At 40.5% G+C, this 20,100-nt stretch overlaps 1 protein-coding gene across 1 annotated transcript in view; it reads right to left on the bottom strand.

Annotated features, from left to right (window-relative positions):
- LOC124880401 (unconventional myosin-IXAa-like) overlaps nucleotides 1-20,100 on the bottom strand; it is a 194,574-nt gene that overhangs the window by 59,807 nt on the left and 114,667 nt on the right. The window contains exons 9-11 of the mRNA XM_047385494.1: nucleotides 18,458-18,547; nucleotides 10,541-10,657; nucleotides 8,100-8,234 (exon numbers count right to left, since the gene is read on the bottom strand). Coding sequence (XP_047241450.1) covers nucleotides 8,100-8,234; nucleotides 10,541-10,657; nucleotides 18,458-18,547 — 342 coding nt within the window. The remainder of the gene's footprint in view (nucleotides 1-8,099; nucleotides 8,235-10,540; nucleotides 10,658-18,457; nucleotides 18,548-20,100) is intronic.

The following is a 20,100-nucleotide window of genomic DNA, read 5'->3' as shown; positions in this document are numbered from 1 at the left end:
ATTCCTTCCAGGTCTGAATAAAGCCCTTCAAAAACATCTTACTCTTGACATCTGAGAGTCAAACACACGATTTTCTTTTTTTTTTTTTTGCAGTTTTGAAATCATAACCTTTTCAAAACTAACCTGCCCTTACCAAACTCAGAATATGCACAATGAATTTTAACAAAGACTTGCAGAAATAAAAAAGGAACCATGGTCTGGTGGTTGCTCACAGAGAATGTTGAGTGTCATCTTTTACTGCGTAGAGGATGCAGCTCAAACAAGCTGCTTATTTTTAACCATGTTCTTTCTTAGCCTTTTCAAACTCAAGAGTGGGTTTTACTTCACTCCGCTGAGATAAACTCAATGAAGCAGGTCACAAAAACCGGAAGTCTGATGAAAACAAAAATACTGATCCACAGACAACCACAGAAGAACAAATGGTCAATGGAAGAACAGAGCAGATGGAGAATAGCAGCCGCTGGACAAATTTCCAACCATTATCCTCAAAAGAAAACACAAACAGCATTTTCTGTCTGAATCTCAGGGCTTCTCAAAACAAAGGCTAAAGTAAACGTGGAACATCTAAATATGCAGATAAAGCAGTGTTTACTTGTAATCTGTACAGCTGCAGTTGTTGTAACTATCTCGCATGGGTTTCTGGTTAATTTGGCAGCAAGAAAAATTGGCTTCCTTTTTCCTGAAGAGAGAGAAAACTATTTGACCAGGTAGATGTATTCAGTTAAAAAGTGGGAAAGCTTAGATGATGCAGGGACCTCCAGAACTGCTGCTCCACCTGCCACCACCAAAGTTCCTGATTGTAAAAAAATTCCATATCTTTAACTGGAGCCTATAGATGCACAGAATAATCTATTTTTGACAGCTGTGTGAGAGCGAGACTTTCAGCAGCTAACAAGAAGGCTATAATACAGCAAAGTCGCTCCGTTTTATTCTTTGGAGGTATCTACCTCTGTTATATAGAACTTACTGGACGACAGCCTTCCTGAAATGCCAGAGAAAGATCTATTTTCCTTATGGAATACTCAAGGTGACTAACAGTGCGAAAATAGAGTGCTAAAGATAGTTTTAAATGCCAACTCAGTCTTTCTTTCCACATAGTGAAACCCAGTTTTGGAGAAAGTGACACATTGGTCAACATTATCCCTGATAATGGTTGCTCAAAGTGAGAAGGCTAGAAAAAAAAATTGAGAATGTTTTTTCTTTTTTGTCCTATATCTTCTAGACAGAGAAATTAGCATTAGTATCAATTGTTTCAGCAGGTCAGAGGTTTATAGAAACTGGAGATTGGCAATTGTGCAATATTCTGTGTGCATCCCTACTGAAGCCTATATTATTGTTTAGAGGATTGTAAACAGCCAAAATCAACCACAGCTAAGTATCTTCTACACCATCCTGTGCAGAGACCATTTTAAATATGGTCTTTTTTATAAATGTTTACAAATTGGTACTAACAGATGGACTGATGGTGATTATGACAAGCTGGATGAGTTATCTAGCTGTGGCATCTGATGATACAGGATCCTTGCACTCCTCTACTTGCACCAAACGTGAAGAAATAACTTTATGTAGACACCTAGCAGGTCTAGAATCTCTGGTTCAGGGTGAATTCAGCGAAACAGGATATCAGCCGCCAACAGAGAGAAAAGACAGAGTTTATCCAGATTATTGTAAAATACAAACATGAAACCAAGATTGAGCTGTAAATGATAACCTATCATCACTATCTGTTATCTATTTATGTATTCAGCACATTGCTCTGCCTGTTCCTTAAAAATATGGAATGAATTAGATGTGCAATCAAAATGTCTGCAACACGTTCTGAACAGAGAGACTTAATGGACATGACAGCCGTTAAAATGGGCACAGAAATCCTAGAGCAAATCCAATCTGCAAGTAATAAAAAATCCCTTTAACCTCCCGCTGCGCTGAAGAAAGCAGGGAGTTGTGTTGTGGTCAATGAGGTTGGTCAGGGTTTGGATTTACAGCCATCCCTCCATCCATTAGTTGGCTTTGTGGATGTGTTCTATGCTGCGTAACACAGTGCAGCTCTCAGATGGGATGAATTGCGCTTGGCTCAACATCCTGGTGTGGAGCTGAGGAAGGTCGAGTGGGCTTGTGTCTGATCTCTTCATCTTTTCATTATCTCTGTTAATGCCAGCCTATTTCATTATGACAGAAGTGTGTTTTCCCTGGGCAGACTGGAGAAAAGGTGGGAACAGTGGGATGGTCTGGCTACAGGAAAACTAAAGAAAAGGCAAATAAGTTCAAAGGAATACGGTGGTGCTGAAAAACGCTCTATTTAGGTTCTTCGAAGGTTTATAGGAGCTGCACAAACTGTTCTCTTATTAATTATTAGACTGAAAAGTTAGCAAGGTGTTGAAAAACACTAGAAAACTCCCAAAGATATGCTCATTATTGCATAAACTGGGCAGCAGGAGCCTCTGTCAGAAGCAGCTAACACCCACATGGTTCGTATTTCAGTGTGATATCTCACAAGTTAAACACAACACTGTATTTGCCTTAGGAGGCAGCCAACATGTGTTTTTTTAAAACTGATATATCACCAAAATAAAGAAAAGTAATCAGGCCCTGATTGGCATGTCGAGTGTAAACATGGGGCCGGAGGCTCCCGACACCCCCCCTTCCATCCAGCCGAGCGCCAAGGTTGGTCAGGTGCTGTTAACTTTGGCTGCTGTTCCAAAAGTAAACACTCACTGCTGATAAGGAAAACCATTTGGCTGGAGGGGTGCTGGGCCCAGAGGGAGGAGAAGAAGGAAAAATATCCTAGATGGATCCTCAAAATCGTTTTTCCCGAATCAGGAGAGCATGCTGAAAGAAAGCAAATATTTCCCACTAAATATATTACGGACACTTTGTTAACAGAAGATGTTCTTGAGACAGCTACAAATCAGCACAACAAATCCCAACTGTGGGAGACTGAATGCAAAAGCTATCCATATAAAGCTTCTACTGACCCTTGAAAGGTTTGAACTTCCATAAAAGTTTTTCAAATATGGCCATGTTACCCACACACCTCAATGTTTTTAATTGGGATTTATTTAAACAGAGAAGCATCGCAGAAGTAAAAGAGCATGTTTTTAAGATTTTTATGATTTTATGATTTTTAAGATTTTTATTACTCCTCAACAAATCCATTACAACCAGTTGACTTGAGCCGTTACCTTCGTCATAAATAGTCCACCTGTGAGTAATTTTTCTGAACAAATCAAGATGTTCAGTGAAGACCTCAGTGGTTTGTTAGAGAACATAAGTGAACAAACATCATGAAGCCCAAAAACCAAACACATTAAGTGATAAAACACTATCCCATGCTTTGAACATTACACAGAGCACTGTTCAATGCATCATCCTAAAATGGAAAGTATGGCACAACGGAGGACCTATCAAGACATCCCCGCCCACCTAAACTTACAGGATGGCCAAAGAGAACTTTAATAAGAAAGGCACCCAAAAAGCTCGTGGTAACTCTGGAGGAGCTGTGGCTCAGGTTAAAGAATCTATTGACAGCCCGATTGTTGTACACTCTACAACTCCGGACTTTATAGCAGATGGGAAAAAAATGCACTGATGAAAGAAAGCCATGAGAGGCCCAGATATACGGGACAAAGCAACCATGTGGAAGAGGGTTCTCTGATTTGATCAGCGTAAAACAAACATTTTTGGCTTGTAAGCAAAACACTATTTATGAAAGAAAATGAACAGATGCTTTTCTCCTGCAAAGACTTCAGACTGGGGCAGAGGTTCCCCTTTCAGCAGAACAATGACAATTCCTCAAAAAGGAATTGGTAAACATTTGTGTTTCTAGACATGCAAGGCTGGTAGAGACATACCAGACAGACAAGCAAGTCATACGTTTAAGATTTACATCGGTAAAAATAACTTTCTTTTACTTCACAATTTTACTTTATATTGTGGTGCTCTATCTCTCAAAATCCCAATAAAGTACATTGAAATTTATTCTTGTGGCGTTATAAAATGTGGGTACACTGCAATTGTTGAATAAAATCCCAAAATTAATAAAAGCTGCAGGCAGCACTTCGGGCCGCTCCAGGCTGTGTGGCGACCGCAGATGTTTAGCATTGCCACCTCAATGCATTCAGTAAACCTGCCAATCAAAAAAAGAATAAACAAAGAAACAGCAAGGGGTCTGCAGACAGGCTGATTACAGGTTCTGAGGTTCAGTTTTATCTGTTTCACAGCACCATCTCTGTTGCAACCGACTAAAGTGTCTGACAAACAGAAAATAATCTAAGAAAACCTTAACCCATCAACTGGATATGGCAAATCTCCAATAGTTAGGTTTATGAAAATCAGAACCCAGAAAAATTCAACCATTGTCAACAGGCTCCACTTGAACCACAGGTGGCAGCTGCTGGAGCCATTCAACCCACCAGATTAAGGTGTGGGTTCATTCCTGACCAGATGACATAAGCACAACTTTATTTAAACAAACACAAATCACTTGAGATCTGGGCCTGCTTGATAAGAAGGCTAGACCATCCCGTCTCAGTCCTGAGCACCACTCTGTCTCAACTGTCATCCTGTAAAGTAACATCACCAACAGCAGCTGGCCAAAGGTTTGGAGTCACCCCACCCCTTCCAGCGATGAACTCTGCTGAAACAATACTGGGCACCATCTTGTGACACCAAGTGTTTCTGCAGCACTTTGACACTTATTATCTGAATGTAGCAAGAGGAATCAACCGTTATGTGAAAGGTACATTAAAAGCAGATAATCATCAGGAAGCGTCACAGAGCAACAGAACAACATTTTTAATGCAGAACAGGTAATACTTGGTTTCTGCTTTGCATGCGGTATGTAACATAACTGAAAATACATAAAACAAGGGCTCATGTGCTGCCTCAGATCAAAACATACAGCACAGTTACTGTTACAAATATAAAGAATGCAGTAGAGCAAACTATTAATTATTTCTAATTAACTCATTTATTCTAGCCTAACCAGATTGGCTGAAACTCCATAACGTTGCTGTTTACGTATATGTGTGAGCACAGATGCTTGTGGTGCCGAAGGGCCAACAGTCAGAAACAGACAAACATGCCATCAGCACGCACAGATTGGCAGTTTGTGATCTACAATGACAGTTTACATGCTCATTTACTGCTCTTTTTGCTACTTCCCACTCAGGATTTAGCTAACAGCAACTTGTCAGAGCACATCAGTTTCACGATCTGTCAGCTTCAGAGATACAGTCCAGCTGATCAACAATCAGACGTGCTTCTGAACAACTCACGCACACATATTAAGTATATTAAGTGATACTAAATGGGCACTTAATAAGCACACAGACAGAAATATAAAACTTACAGTTCCTTGCAAATCTTTCACGTTTTGTCACCATACAACCACGTAATACAGTGCATTTATTTGGGATTTTATGTGATAGACTCACTAAAGGATAACATACAGTATTTGTGTAGTGGATCGAAAAAGATTCATGATTTTAAATTTATTTTTACAAATTAAAATCTGAAAGTGTGATGTGTAATTATATTTGGTGCCCTGAGTTAATTTGTAGAACCACCTTTCGCTGCAATTACAGCTGCAAGCCAAAGTAGAGGCTTGCACATCTGAAATCTTGGTCCATTTTTCTTTCCAAAACAAATCCAGTTTTGTCAGACTATATGGAGAACATCTGTGAACACAGTTTTCAAGTCTTGTCATGGATGCTCAGTTAGACATAAGTCTGGACTTTAACTGGGCTATTTTAACATGTGAACATACAGGGCTTGGACAATGAAAGTGAAACACCTGTCATTTTAGTGTGGGAGGTTTCATGGCTAAATTGGACCAGCCTGGTAGCCAGTCTTCATTGATTGCACATTGCACCAGTAAGAGCAGAGTGTGAAGGTTCAATTAGCAGGGTAAGAGCACAGTTTTGCTCAAAATATTGAAATGCACACAACATTATGGGTGACATACCAGAGTTCAAAAGAGGACAAATTGTTGGTGCACGTCTTGCTGGTGCATCTGTGACCAAGACAGCAAGTCTTTGTGATGTATCAAGAGCCACGGTATCCAGGGTAATGTCAGCATACTACCAAGAAGGACGAACCACATCCAACAGGATTAACTGTGGACGCAAGAGGAAGCTGTCTGAAAGGGATGTTCGGGTGCTAACCTGGATTGTATCCAAAAAGCATAAAACCACGGCTGCCCAAATCATGGCAGAATTAAATGTGCACCTCAACTCTCCTGTTTCCACCAGAACTGTCCGTCTGGAGCTCCACAGGTCAATATACACGGCCGGGCTGCTATAGCCAAACCTTTGGTCACTCATGCCAATGCCAAACGTCGGTTTCAATGGTGCAAGGAGCACAAATCTTGGCTGTGGACAATGTGAAACATGTATTGTTCTCTGATGAGTCCACCTTTACTGTTTTCCCAACATCCGGGAGAGTTACGGTGTGGAGAAGCCCCAAAGAAGCGTACCACCCAGACTGTTGCATGCCCAGAGTGAAGCATGGGGGTGGATCAGTGATGGTTTGGGCTGCCATATCATGGCATTCCCTTGGCCCAATACTTGTGCTAGATAGTCACTGCCAAGGACTACCGAACCATTCTTGAGGACCATGTGCAGTGTCCAACCCCTGTACATTTCTCTACACCATTTCATTGTAGCTGTATGTTCAGGGTTGTTGTCCTGCTGAAGCGGAAGCTCCCATGGGGACGGTGTGATCATGCTCATCCAGGAGGAGTGAATGCTGCAAGTCACTGACTGGATGCAATCTGCTGGGTTTCCTTAGATAGAAAAACTTTTTATCCAATTTGAATAAAAAGCTAACTCCGACTGCACTGTTCAATTGTTAGGATTAATTGGAATGTATGAACCTGACTGTTGTGAAGAGCCTTGAGACGACGTGTTGTGAATTGGCCTATAAAAATAAAACTGAATTGAATTGAATTGAATCAGGGTACAGTGTCAGTTTCCATCAGGCATACAATCTTATGTATGCAGGCTTAAAATATCAGTTATGGTCTACTCTGACCGTAGCACCTTCTTTCATTTGTTTGCTGCATTTCTTAAATGGCTTGTGGAAAACTGTAAAAAGGGCTTTATATGGCTTTTGCTCCCATGGCTTTCCTTTTTTCCACTCTTCCATAAAGACCAGACTGTTAGAGTGGGACAAATGCTCTGCTTGACTGTGGAGCAGTAACAACCTGCCACCCTTTCAACTTGAACTTTTCACCTTTAAGGCTGCTAATCTAACGTTGCTGCATATTTAAAGTTGTAAGGTCAGAACTGTGGCGCCAATTGAAAGGATATTCAACTCAGAACTTGGAAGATATCAAACAGGATTAGTTTTACTACTAAGAACAGGAAGATGTTTGCTTAGGAGCTTTTCTTTTGCTCGCATAGCAATGCTAGCACATGCTTTCAGGAAAGCACAGATGACAACAGGAGCAGACACTATTTTATGTCAACAGAACAACAGCTTCCTTTTTCCCATAGATTACTGTTGAGTTATTCTTCCTCTGTCACCTTGGCTTACCCTGTTTTATCACTGTGCCACCAGAAGGACACCTACCCTGACTTCACTCATCAAAGTAAGTTCGAAGGTGCTCATATCTGTTTCTGATTGCACCGCAGTGGATTCAGAGCTTCTCGCTATTCAGGAAGTCATTCATTTTAACAAGAGGGACACATGAGGCCCAGATCCAGAGACCTTTTCTTTGAAAAGGAGACAAGAAAGGGGGTCGGTCCTTTAGTCCACCCGCCTAATTTATCACAAACACAAAAGCATTTCTGACCCTAACCCTAACAGTACAGTGATGTGATAGCAATGCATCAACTGACAGTGCATATCATGGTGCTAGGGGGGCAAACAGCATAGAGACAGATACACAATAAAAGTAATATTTAGGAAAATCAAAAACTAATCAAAAGAAAAGAAAACAACGAGGAAAATGAAGAAAAGAAGGGAAAAACAAGTATAGGAAACCAAAGTCAAACAAGAAAGATAGAAAATAAGGAACAGCAAGAAAAGATAAAATAAAGTAATTAAAGGAAAGTAGACCAAAAAGAGCTAATAAAATAGGAAAGCTAATCCTCTACCTGTTCCAGCTTGAAGATGTGTTGGTTGAAGTAGTGTTGGAGTCGCTCGTTAGCAAAGTTAATGCAGAACTGCTCAAAGCTGTTGTTCTCGTAGTCCTCAAAGCCAAAGATGTCCAGCACTCCTATGGAGAGGATCTGGAGGAAAACACAAACAAATCATACATGTTCCAGCTTGTAACGTCTGCTTTAACTGGAAATGTGGTAGAAAAATCCAATATTAAAAAATGACGCTCCAGCAACACTGTAAACATCAGAAAAACGTATGGTACTTTATGATCCTCTGGTCCATTTTTATTTGGATATGTTTTAATAGTGTGTTTCTTTTTTTATAGCCCCAGCTCTCCAGTTTGCTCTCTGGATGTCAGTTAGATTCATACCACTGGGAGGCAGTCACTTGGAGAATGCCTTTAATTATGAAATGGACTACATAAGCTCTTTCCAATTTCATTTCACTTACTTTAATTCTGTCTGTCTATGTTTTATTTCTCTCTGAAGGCCAGTTTGCTTTAAGCAGAGAACACACAAGAACACAGGTGGAACATATAAACAGCATGAGAACAATGACCTTGACACAAAGAGCAACCTCACTGGGCCCAGATAAACACACACACACACGCACATGATGTCAGGGATGAGGCAGGCAGGCACACCCACCCACACAAATACACAGTACACTGGGACATGAGACGACTGTAGGGAGTAAAATGAGCTGAGGGGAACTTGATGCCATCTGCCCAAATGCTCCTGGCACAGACTGATGAATGCACACACACACACACACACACACACACACACACACACACACACACACACACACACACGCGCGCACACACACACACACGCACACACACACAGAGTTTCAAATTTGGTAGACATTCCCATTGGACACATTTTGCCAGCTGCCAATCCGACACACTCACATACCAAAGAGGATGATGAAAGACCAGAACAATATAACAATACACAAGGGGATGGGGCCAGGCTGGTGGTACGTCTAAATGCTTCTCCAACAATGTATAAGACTCATTTTACAGCACAAAATATGGCTCTCCTTTACACAAGTGGTATAATCAGGTCCTTTCAACAGCTATGCCCTAGTAAAGTGTTTATGAACTGCCTAAAATTGTAAATCTGTTTTTAAATCCGAAACTCTGAACTACATTTCGGTAACTTTCAAAGAAATTAGTTTTCAGAACCTTTTGAAATAAGTTTAGAGTATATGTACAATTTATTTAACAAATAATTTACTGAATCCCACTGAGCAATTGATCTGATTTCAACCCTAAAGCTACACAAAGATCTCATTTAAGACACGAGGTAATGTTGAGTACATAGCGCTGATTCGGTCTTGGTTTAGACCAAGCACAATACCCCGGTCTGAAAAGCTACGACACAAAAACTGTTGTGAAATACTGGCAGAAAGCATAAACTGACGAGACAGCTTCATCTAAATTAACTAATTCCATCTTTTATATCAGTTGTGATATTGCAGTAATAAAATGAATTTATGGAAAAAGATTGTTCATTTGAATTTTAAAAAATACTGGTAAATACGGGCGCAGCGCATGGCATAGCGGTTGTGTGCATGACCCATTTATGAAGGCTTCAATCGTCAACGCAGCTGTCCCGACCTCAGTGACCTGTACTGCATGTCTTCCCCCTCTTTCCGCCCCGCTTCCTGTCTGCTTACTTTCAGAAAAAATTGCAGCAAAAAAAAAATCTTTACATAAAAAAGAACATTTACAAAAAGACAAATTTACACGTGTGAGCTGCACTGGTGGGGGGAAACAAAACATCCAAGCTGACCTGGATGTACACAGACGACACTGTTTCTCACCAGTGATGACAACAGTTGTTCACCAGACATCTCAGAGGCAGCTCATGAGTGGAGATTAATTTGCATTTGTAAAAAAGATCTGTTGACAAGTAGCTCATCTGGTAAAGATATTGTGTTAGCAGATGAGAGGTCCTGAGTTTGAGCCCAATTAATTCCACTTAGTTTTTCTTATGCCTTCAATCTAGATTAAAACCCATCTTGATTTGGTGTTCTGGTAAACAACTTTCTGTTTTAGCCTAGATATCTATGGACCACTTAGATATAGTTTAGATGTATTTTCACCCATAACATGCCAACTTGTGTTTTATCATATGAAAAAGCACACAAATGATACAATACGCATTGGAAGTACTGTTTTGGTCATGTGTTGCCAGCTTCATAAGGTTCACAGTAAAAGTCCAGTGGGTTTATCTCTGTTTCCTGCATCAAATATTCACGTGCCAGTGAATAATCAGAAGCACTTAATCTGCATTAAAGTGAGTGAAAAGGTAACTTCATGGTTTCACTTTCTGAGAACTTTGTTACAAGTCCGATACTGTTGGCATCTATCCATATAACATCAGAAGACGTCTTTATGCCTGAACGAGTGTGTTTATGACCCTACCTTTGAGTTGTCCTCCAGGTCCTTGTTGTTGAGCAGGGCGTGGTTTGTCCTGAACACAATCCAGTCAAAGAGGGCGCTGTACAGAGACTTGGCCATCGAGTCTCTCACTGTGTTGGCCTAAAAATAGATTCAAACATAAGCATTGCTTAGCATTAAATGTGATCAAACAGAATACATGAAATCAGTTTTGCTTGAAAGATTTGGAGTTCTAAATATCAGATTAAAAAGCAATGACTTTCAGATGTAATATGCAGTCCTTTAGGGTTAATGTTAGATACAATAAGACATCTGTAAAACTGCAGGAAGAGAATATGCCCTTCCTTACCCACTTAAGTCCCTACCCCCAGTACTCGAGGAAGAATTTAATTTATAGTTCCTCTTTCAATACCACAAGTTCCCTTAGTTAAACATAGGCATGTGTAGTATCCACAGAAACGTTAGAATCTTTGCTAAAAGCTAATGTAAACCATTTCTACGAACACCAAACACAGTTAAAACTACAACCAGTTGTATCAGAAAGTAATCTAACTCCACAAAATAGCATCACTGCAAAACTCGATCTCAGCTGTCCACCACATGGCTTCTACACACACAACCAGCATGTCTGCTGAAAGGAGACATCTCACAGATTCCAAAGAATATTGTCACAATCCACCCAGGATTTACTCAACCAGCAGCAAACTATCACTCGCATTTGAAAAACACAATTATTAATATATGGATTATTAGGAACTCAGTTAAGAGTTGGGCATTTTATTTTGATCCCAAACTTCACAAAAACATCTTGGGGCTTCAGAGGTTAATAAATGAGAACATTTTTTGCAGTAGCATTGAACAGGGGTTTACCCGGCTACCCAACTCCAGACATACCATCCCAGTTCCCACAGCCACCACAAACCATTGTCACTTGAATGTAATGTTTTTTTACATGATGAATTGACTAACCTTTTCATCCCTTTTGGGAGGTAAGTTTCCACAGTGTTACTGTGCTGCTATTAATGACACACAGGCCAGCTGTGCAACCAAGAAAACACATTGTCATTTTATACTGAACTGTGCAAATTTTCTTCAGGGACTGAGCCCAAACAGTAGTCCTATACTAGTTACTGTTCATAGCGTTGAAGAAGGAAAGAAATGTATCAGTTCCAACCACTATTGTTTTCTCTCTTCTTTGGAAGTGAATCTGCGGCGTATTAGCTGTGGAAGGAGGGCAGAAAAAAGGTCTACAGCAGCTGAGTCATCTAATGGGACTGAAAGATGGAAAGACCAGTTTGAGAAAAAAGAAGCCATATCAAGTGCACATCAATACCAGTGGCCATTATTTAATGGGTAGTAAAAAAGCCTTTTGGCTAACTCTGGCACATTTACTTTTTTCTTGATTTACATGTTCCCCATTAAACACAGTAAAAAAAAAAAAGCAACACTGTTTATTTCATGCAAAAAAGAGCCAACATTTGTTAAAATACTAAATCTAATTAAAACATGAAAGCTTAGTCTGATTTTCTGAAAGGTAAAATATTTCCAGGTAAAACAATGCTGGTGATTCCCCAAGTAACAAGACAAGTAATGCAACAGGAAATCTAAAAATATATATGATTACAGTTTATGCAATTAATAATAATATTAGTAATAATAATAATATAAACTTTATTGATCCCACAATGGAGAAATCGTACTCTGCATTTATCCCATCCCTTAGGGGTGGAGAGAGGGGGGAGAAATGCAGCAAAGGTTACCTGGGCTGGGAGTTGAACCCCCAATGGACTCGCAACAACTGAAGCCTCAGAATATGGGTCGTGTGTTTTACTCCTGTGCCACCGCCCCGGTATAATCTAAGATTATATAAAATACTGAGTCATAACTAAAATGAAAGATACATTCTTTATTTACCAAAACTTTACAGATATGAGAAAGCTAGCAGTGCTCATTTCTAAACCTTGACATAAGATTGTATATAAATTTGTAAACCTATGCTATAAAACTATGCTATATTATCTGCATAGCATATAGCATAAATCATTCTGTGGTTAGCATTAGCACTAGGACGAGTTAAATATGGTGCCCCTCAAGGACCAATTCTAAGGCCTGTTTTGTTCAGATTTACATGCATGGTTGTAAAATGTGTTGTTTAAAAATAAAAAACAACTCGTACTCGTCGTCTTCCGCTTTATCCGGGACCGGGTCAGCAGACTCAGTAGTGACACCCAGACGTCCCTCTCCCCAGACACCTCCTCCAGCTCCTCCGGGGGGAGCCCAAGGCGTTCCCAGGCCAGCCGAGAGACATTGTCCCTCCAGCGTGTCCTGGGCCGTCCCCTGGGCCTCCTCCCGGTGGGACGTGCCTGGAACACCTCCTGAGGAAGGTGTCCAGGAGACATACGGTATAGATGCCCGAGCCACCTCAACTGGCTCCTCTCGATGTGGAGGAGAAAAATCAAGACTGCTCTTTTAACAAATACATTTCTTCAATAACATTAATAAAACAGTGGAGGCACACCAATTTTGAATGACTCACAGAAACTCAGCCCGCTGAGGCCAAGAGCAGCCAGCTGTCATGATGAAGTAAAACTGAAATTTTAAAAGCCGTCTCTTCACTCATGCATTATTGATTGCTTCAGATATTTTTAGCAGAAAGGTCTGTGATGTCTAGAAACCAACAGTTATGCAAGATCATTATAAATTATTTAATACTTTGAAAGAAGCACATTTTAAATTCCATAGTGGGACTCCAGGGTTGGTAGATCGGATCTGGCATGCTTACTGAGCATGTACTGTCTCTGTGTTCTGCTACGTAATTTAATTATTCAACACAATAGGAACATCTTAGAACTAGGAAGTAACAAGGCTGCAAACAAACAGGTCTAAACATTTTGCTAGAGGGCCACCTAAGAAATGTACAGAACAGAAAATAGAACTCTGTAAGAGGCGACTGTAAACTGCAGCAGTTGTGGCTGGTAAACCAGCTCCTGGTGGTATTTGTAATTATATGTCTCTGGGAGGGGAAGCCATTTGTCTCTATGTTTCCACCTCCTTCTTTCTCCTCTGTTTGAAGGTGGTGTTAAGCACCAGCATGAGTTGCCGCTGCACGTGGCCTGAAAGCTTCCTCGCTGCAGGATGGTTTGTGTGCGTTTCGCCACAATCACCATGTTTTCAATTAGCATTTAAGTACCTCTTGTTTATGTCAATAGCCATATCACTATGTGTGTCAATTTGCAAACATTTAACGGTCTGCTTGGCATTCTGTGGGTAGCTTTATGCTCTCACTATCAGGCTTCAAAACAATGTGAAACGTCTTTGAGTAAGAGCTTGAATGCACACTCAAAATGCACAATTATCTAGTTCTGTTATTAAACAGGAAAAATGAAACAATTAGTTACATTATTTGGGCTCCAACTGAATGCTTCAAAATGCTTGCTTTATCTTTACAGATGTTATGCAGTACAAATCATGCAATCATGACCTCTAAAATGAATACTTGGTGATATCCAAGTCAGACTTTTTCAAGCTTAAACTTGTTCTAAATTATGCAAAGCTTGTGATTTTTGTTGCCCTTCATATATCATAAATGCAATAAAGGTCAACCATGCTGACAGTCCATCAGAAAACCTAAAATTGTGTAAAAAATGAAACATAACTCTCAACCAACCTTTTCATTGTTATTTAAAAAAGGATTCATATATTTAAAACCCACTTTTTTGAAACAAAAAGAGTCTTTTAAGTCATGTCTGCTAAAAACAGGAAGTACTTCTATATATGGATGGTGATGTCATGTCCATGACAGTCCCAGCTTGAATCTTGCCACCCTCCATGGTTGAAGACAATTTAAAAACAAAGACTTCTAATGGAAATATGAAGAGATGTGTTGCTGCTAATTTGCAGCATAAAAAACATATTGAGACTTTTGCTGCAAAGGCCGAATATTCAGGAAACATCGCTTTGCTTTGTGGAGATCAGACAGTTTGGTCACAAGCAACCACTGTGGTAAATTACAGAGAGTGGGCTCACCAGAGATTGCTTTTAAACTAAAAACAAAATGCAGATTTTTTTGGTCTCCATGCTACTCGACACTGCGATCGCTATTTCTGTCTCAGGTGCCTATTATGTTAGGCATTGATGGCTAAGTTTGTCGATACACACAGGACATGGTTACCGTTCGGCAACATTCACCTGCATTCTAGGCTGCCTTTTGTATGATTTTGGTTCCAGTGCCACACACCATTGTTTAACCCCAGTGAAAAGGTTAAACCAAGTTTAGTTTAGTTTTTTCAACCCTACTCATGATCATTGATTGTCTGATAACTTTAGGCATGTAGGAGGGTGTGTAAATATGCTTGGAGCAAAAACCTAATCATGTGCTCTTGTAATCTATTCTATGAATTCTATCAATCGCCAATTTTACAAACCAAAGCACAAAATGTCTCTATTATCTTGTTTTCACAGCATTTGCTCTAAATTAACTGCCCACTCATGCACTTCTTACAGACCTTAAGCTCTTTGCAGGTAAAAATATGAAGGAGGAACCTAGAGTAAGGCGCACAGGAAGAGGCAGGAAGCTATGAAAAAAAGCCTGTGGTTGTAATCACCTTCTTTTCTTTACAGGAACTCTAATATGGTCAGTGAGCCTCCTTGAAAGCTTATCTTGCACTGACATCACTATCACGTGCATTTTAATGCATCCACAAAGTCACTGTAAAGTGTACATCAGATTAACTGCTGTGTACTTTGGCCCGTCAGTGATAGTTTAGAGAAACCTCTTTGCAGGACAACTACTGCACTGCCTCTGAGGAACATCTGTTGAGATATTCAGGTATGCAGAATATGAAACAATCTCACAACTAAACAGGTTTTTATTCTAGAGTCATTTTTTGCAGCCATACAGTTAGCAATTAGTTGTCAAAGTGACTACACTGCATTTTGCCCTCTGCAGTTCAGTTATAGTCTACCAGGAGTGTAACAACATCCCGTGACACAAGAAAAAAGCAACTCGACTAAACTTGCCCCTATTTACACTCAGAACCATAATAAAACAGTTTTAAACAACTTAAACTGAAAAACAAGGCTGAATGAGAAGCTAGGTCCATCTTCCCACCCTACAAAAGTGATCAGGATTATAAGGGTGGTGAACCAAATGATCTCCAGAGTTTACTGTTAGAAAACTATGATAATCATTTTAGCCTGAAGTTTTGCATCTAGAGTAAAGATGCATTTATTTGAAGTTGAAGAACATTTGTGGAACACTGGTAAATGTTGAGCACACTGTACATTACTGTGGGATAGAACCCAGGACATTTTGAAACATAAAACTCCTGAGTCAACAACAGACCATCTGATCTTTTCAGTCATTTTAGAGCTTCTTGGCTAAAGTTCGGGAAATGCAGAGCTGTGCTGAGGTTCATCTGCTCACAAACCGAGACACCTCATCCAAATCTCCTTGAGACAAATGTGGGTGGATGGGCCAGCTGCCTAACACACTTTCTCAAACATTCTTATCCAAGTAGGAAGAAATTATTTCTCAGAAGAGACCGCAACATTTGCCAGGTTCCTTTTTCCCCCACATTTCCTTTGTGTAAAAACAGGCGTGTTACGGATTCCACAGGTGGCCTCTACTCGCTCCCACGGCCTTCGGTCACATCGGGGAAAATTGTACTTTCGCTGCTCCCGGAATGAGTTTAATCTCTTAGATAGGACCAGTTTGTATGTTAGATCTTAAGAGGCATAACAAACCTTAAATGTAAAAACATTTGAACCCGGTTCCAGACTTGGCTCTGTATTTTTTTGTGTTATCTGTACAGATTCGTGGCAGTCAGCCTCTTTCCATTTATTGGGGATTTTAAACACAATAACCGTATTATCCACAAATACATGTAGTTTCCTCTTTGCACACTCTCTCTAGATCATCCTGATTGCTTTCATATTCTCTCCTCAGCTCAGCCCACACGTTTCCTATAGGATCCAGGCCTGTGGACTGAGATGTCCATAGAGAAGTTATGATTTTAAGTCCCACTGAACCATTTCTGTGTGAATTTGGCAATATCTTATGGATTATTATCCTGTTGAAAGACCGAGTAAAGACTTATTTTCCGGTAACTGGAGTATAGGCCTTTAAGAAGAAACAGGCCCAGAGCATCATTGATCTTCCACCATATTAAACAGTGGACACAATGTGTTTTTGTTCACATATTCATCCGATGCTTAATACCAAACCTCACCTAGAGTGTTTGTTGCTAAAAAGCTTGATCTTAGTCTCAACTGACCACAGCACATCGGTACAGTTAAAATCCCAGTAGAGTAGAGCAAACTCCATGCAATGGTATGACAAGAAAGGCATTTTCCTGGCATGCCTCCCAAACAACCTGTTGGCATGTAAAGAGCATCCAATAGTTGTCGTGGAGACTTGGAGACCCTAAGCTATCATTCTTTGCTACTGTTTTTTTTTTTTTTACCCCCCTCACCATTATCCTCGCTAAGCATGTTGACAAGATAAATGTGGTTCCCCATCCAGCCCAGCTGCGGCTGGCTAAATGAAATTGGCCTCTGTGTTCCATCCTATCTATACCCCAGGGAAACAGAAATGTCACATACTACTAATCAGAAATTCCCAGAGACTCCAATCTCATAAAAAAGCAAATTATACATTTAAAAATAGCTTCATTTACATTTCAAAAGGAGTGCCAATAAATGTGCCGCTAACGTGAAAAACAATTCTACTAAAAACAAAACCTAACATTAAAAGGATTTTGGAATTTACTACATTTTGTTACTGCCATAAAATATTTTATAGCAGGCCTTATTACCCTTCTTTCCTAGGGTTGCCAAAGAATGTGAGCAGCAGTCAAAAATACATAACAGACCACTGTTCAGAGTCGTAGTTTTCGAACTTTGCTTGTCTGTCTCGCTCTGTTAAAGTTGTTCTGTACACCTTGCTTTGCCTTCTCGATATGAACACCTCTACCATGACAATGTTTCTGAAAACAGAGGGCTCGGGGCAGAGGTTCATCACTGCGGCAACGCACACACAATGTACACAAGGTTAGATTGCTGATCACATCGTCTGAGGATCTGCTACGCGCTGCTTTGGAAAAAGTGAATTTGTGTGCGACCGAATGCGAAGGAGACAGAGACAAACAGACTGAACAAGAATCTGGTTTCTGGCTTCTGTGCTGTATATTCCAGTGGAGGTTGCACATTCCTAAGAAAAGAGCACATGACTGGAGTGAGGTGTGTGTGTGTGTGTGTGATGGTAGGGAAACTATTGTTGAGCTAAATTGATGCTGGTATGGCTAACAGGCAATCTACATGTAATGTTTCCTTCCCTAGACAAAAGAGCCCACTGGCGCAACCACAAAATCAGTTCTTTGACAAAATCTGTCCTAAACCCTTTAGAAGCAAAGGGATAAACAGGGACAGCTGAAAGATAATATTCAGGTTCACTAAGATACTTTTTACCAGAACCTATATGGGTCAACCGAGGCACCCAGGAGGTATAATAACCCTACAGACTGTAGCTCCACAGGGCTGCATGGACTGGTGTTAAGGAACACCACTGCTGCTTTACTCCTCAGGAAACAGGAAGTTGCAGAGGAAGAGACCCCCATCAAAGAGACTGAGAAGTGGCAGGGGGTAGGGGGAATGCCACAACAAACTCCTCAGACAAGCTCCAAGGCTTTCACACACAAACTAATCATCTCCCTTGCAGCTGGCCCACAGATTATAACAAAATATTTTAATTCACAAAGGACTAAAATCTTTTAGGATTGTGCCAAAAAATGCCTGCACACCAAAAAGGCACTTTTTACTGTTACTTTAAAAGATGTAAATATATAGAAATCTTCTCGTTTTGAATGTCTTTCAGGTTTTGGAGGTAAGGTTTAAGATGTGGAATGTTTTAATGGGATGCTGGTGCAATCACAGAAGAGTCACCTCTGCTAGTTTGTAGGGCACGATGAGCCTCTCTCCGACAGTGACCGTCTTCCTGGTTGTCAAGGCTTCAAGCAGCATTTCCTCTTTCACCTGCAAAAGAAATGGAAATAAATCATCTCTGAACAGTATTATTCACATTAATATTCAAGCTTCTAAACAGGATTTGAGCCTGTGCTTTGACTGAGCCATTTTAACAGATGAATATGCTTTGATAAAATCTAGAAGTAAAGAAGCCAGTGGCCCTTAATGACTGGAGCAGCTCAACCCCAAGCTAAGCCATTGCAGCTTCTGGCTGTTTGATGAAAGTTGTTGACCTGCTGGAAGGTGGAAAATTGTTTCTCCCATGATTGGCCTGCAATTGCTCCAATTCAGTTTCCCTGTCTGTGCTGAAGAAAATCATCCCCACCGCATGATGATGCGGTCAACATGTTACACCTTGAGGATGGCGGGTTCATCTTCTGCAACATATTTACCATGTCCCTTACATGGCGTGTGACAATATGCCAGCGGGATTTCTTACGGCTTTTTTTTCCACAATGGCTTCTTCTCGATACAGTTCCATACTGGCCATATTTGCAGTGTGCACGATTAATAATCATGTCAACAGATTCTTCTATCTGAGCTGTGGATCTCTGCAGCTCCTACGAACTTACCTTGAATCTCTTGGGTGCTGCTCTGTTAAATGCTCTCCTTGGTCAGTGTTTCAGTTTAGGTAGATGGCCATGTTTTTCTAGGCTTGCAGCTGTTTCACATTCTTTCCCTTTTCAGATAATGGATTGTTCAGTCCTTCATCAAATGTTCAAAGCTTGGTTTACTGTTTTAGAACATAACCTTGTTCCACATTCTCCACAACTATATTCACTGGCCTGGCCTTTACAGAGCAGCTGTATTTATCCTGGGATTCCGTCACATGCAGGTTGACTCCGTTTACTAATTATTTATGTTGTTTTTTATGAGCAGCAGAGAACAGGGGCCTGAATACAAATTACCTCATACATTTTTTTTATTTAGATTTTTTTAAATGTATGATTTTTTTCCAATTTACAACTTATGGTCTAAAAACTCACAATACACACATCTTATCTATCTTTTTCCAAAGTTGAGAGTTTTTAATCATATGTTGACAATGCTGGCTGTCAGTAGGCAAAATAGTAATTTTCATTTAGTTTTAGGCTGTCACATGTCTCCCTCATGTTGATTTTGATATCAAAATGCGCCTGGCACAACAAAGGACAATTCCTTTTCCATCAGTCATCACCGTGACCCTTACCCCCCGTTTTTCTGAAGCTCCAAACCCAAGCCCTACAGCTTCCATCTAACGCAGCTGATCAAGATTAGCCTCTGAGCGCTGTGTGCACATAGGACAACTGTAGAGGGCCTGCAGCAAACTTGGCCTCGGCCGAACCCCTGGTGACAGGGCCACACCGGGAGCAGCAGATGTCACCCCACGCATCTCTGTCTACAGGGATTATGGGAGTGGGCTCAACAGCTGTTGCTGCTGCTGCTGCTTACCCTCTACACATTTGTGTGGACACATCTCTGAGCGACTGCCTGATGACTTCATGTACAAAGCTGAGCTTGTTAATAATATAGTTAACACCATTATGGGTCCATTTTGGTGTAAGGCTTTGATATAAACAGTA

The sequence above is a fragment of the Girardinichthys multiradiatus genome, chromosome 2 (assembly GCF_021462225.1).
Source record: "Girardinichthys multiradiatus isolate DD_20200921_A chromosome 2, DD_fGirMul_XY1, whole genome shotgun sequence".
NCBI lineage: Eukaryota > Metazoa > Chordata > Actinopteri > Cyprinodontiformes > Goodeidae > Girardinichthys > Girardinichthys multiradiatus.
The sequence above is the reverse complement of the archived record's forward strand: the minus strand, read 5'-3'. Positions and strand labels throughout refer to the sequence as shown.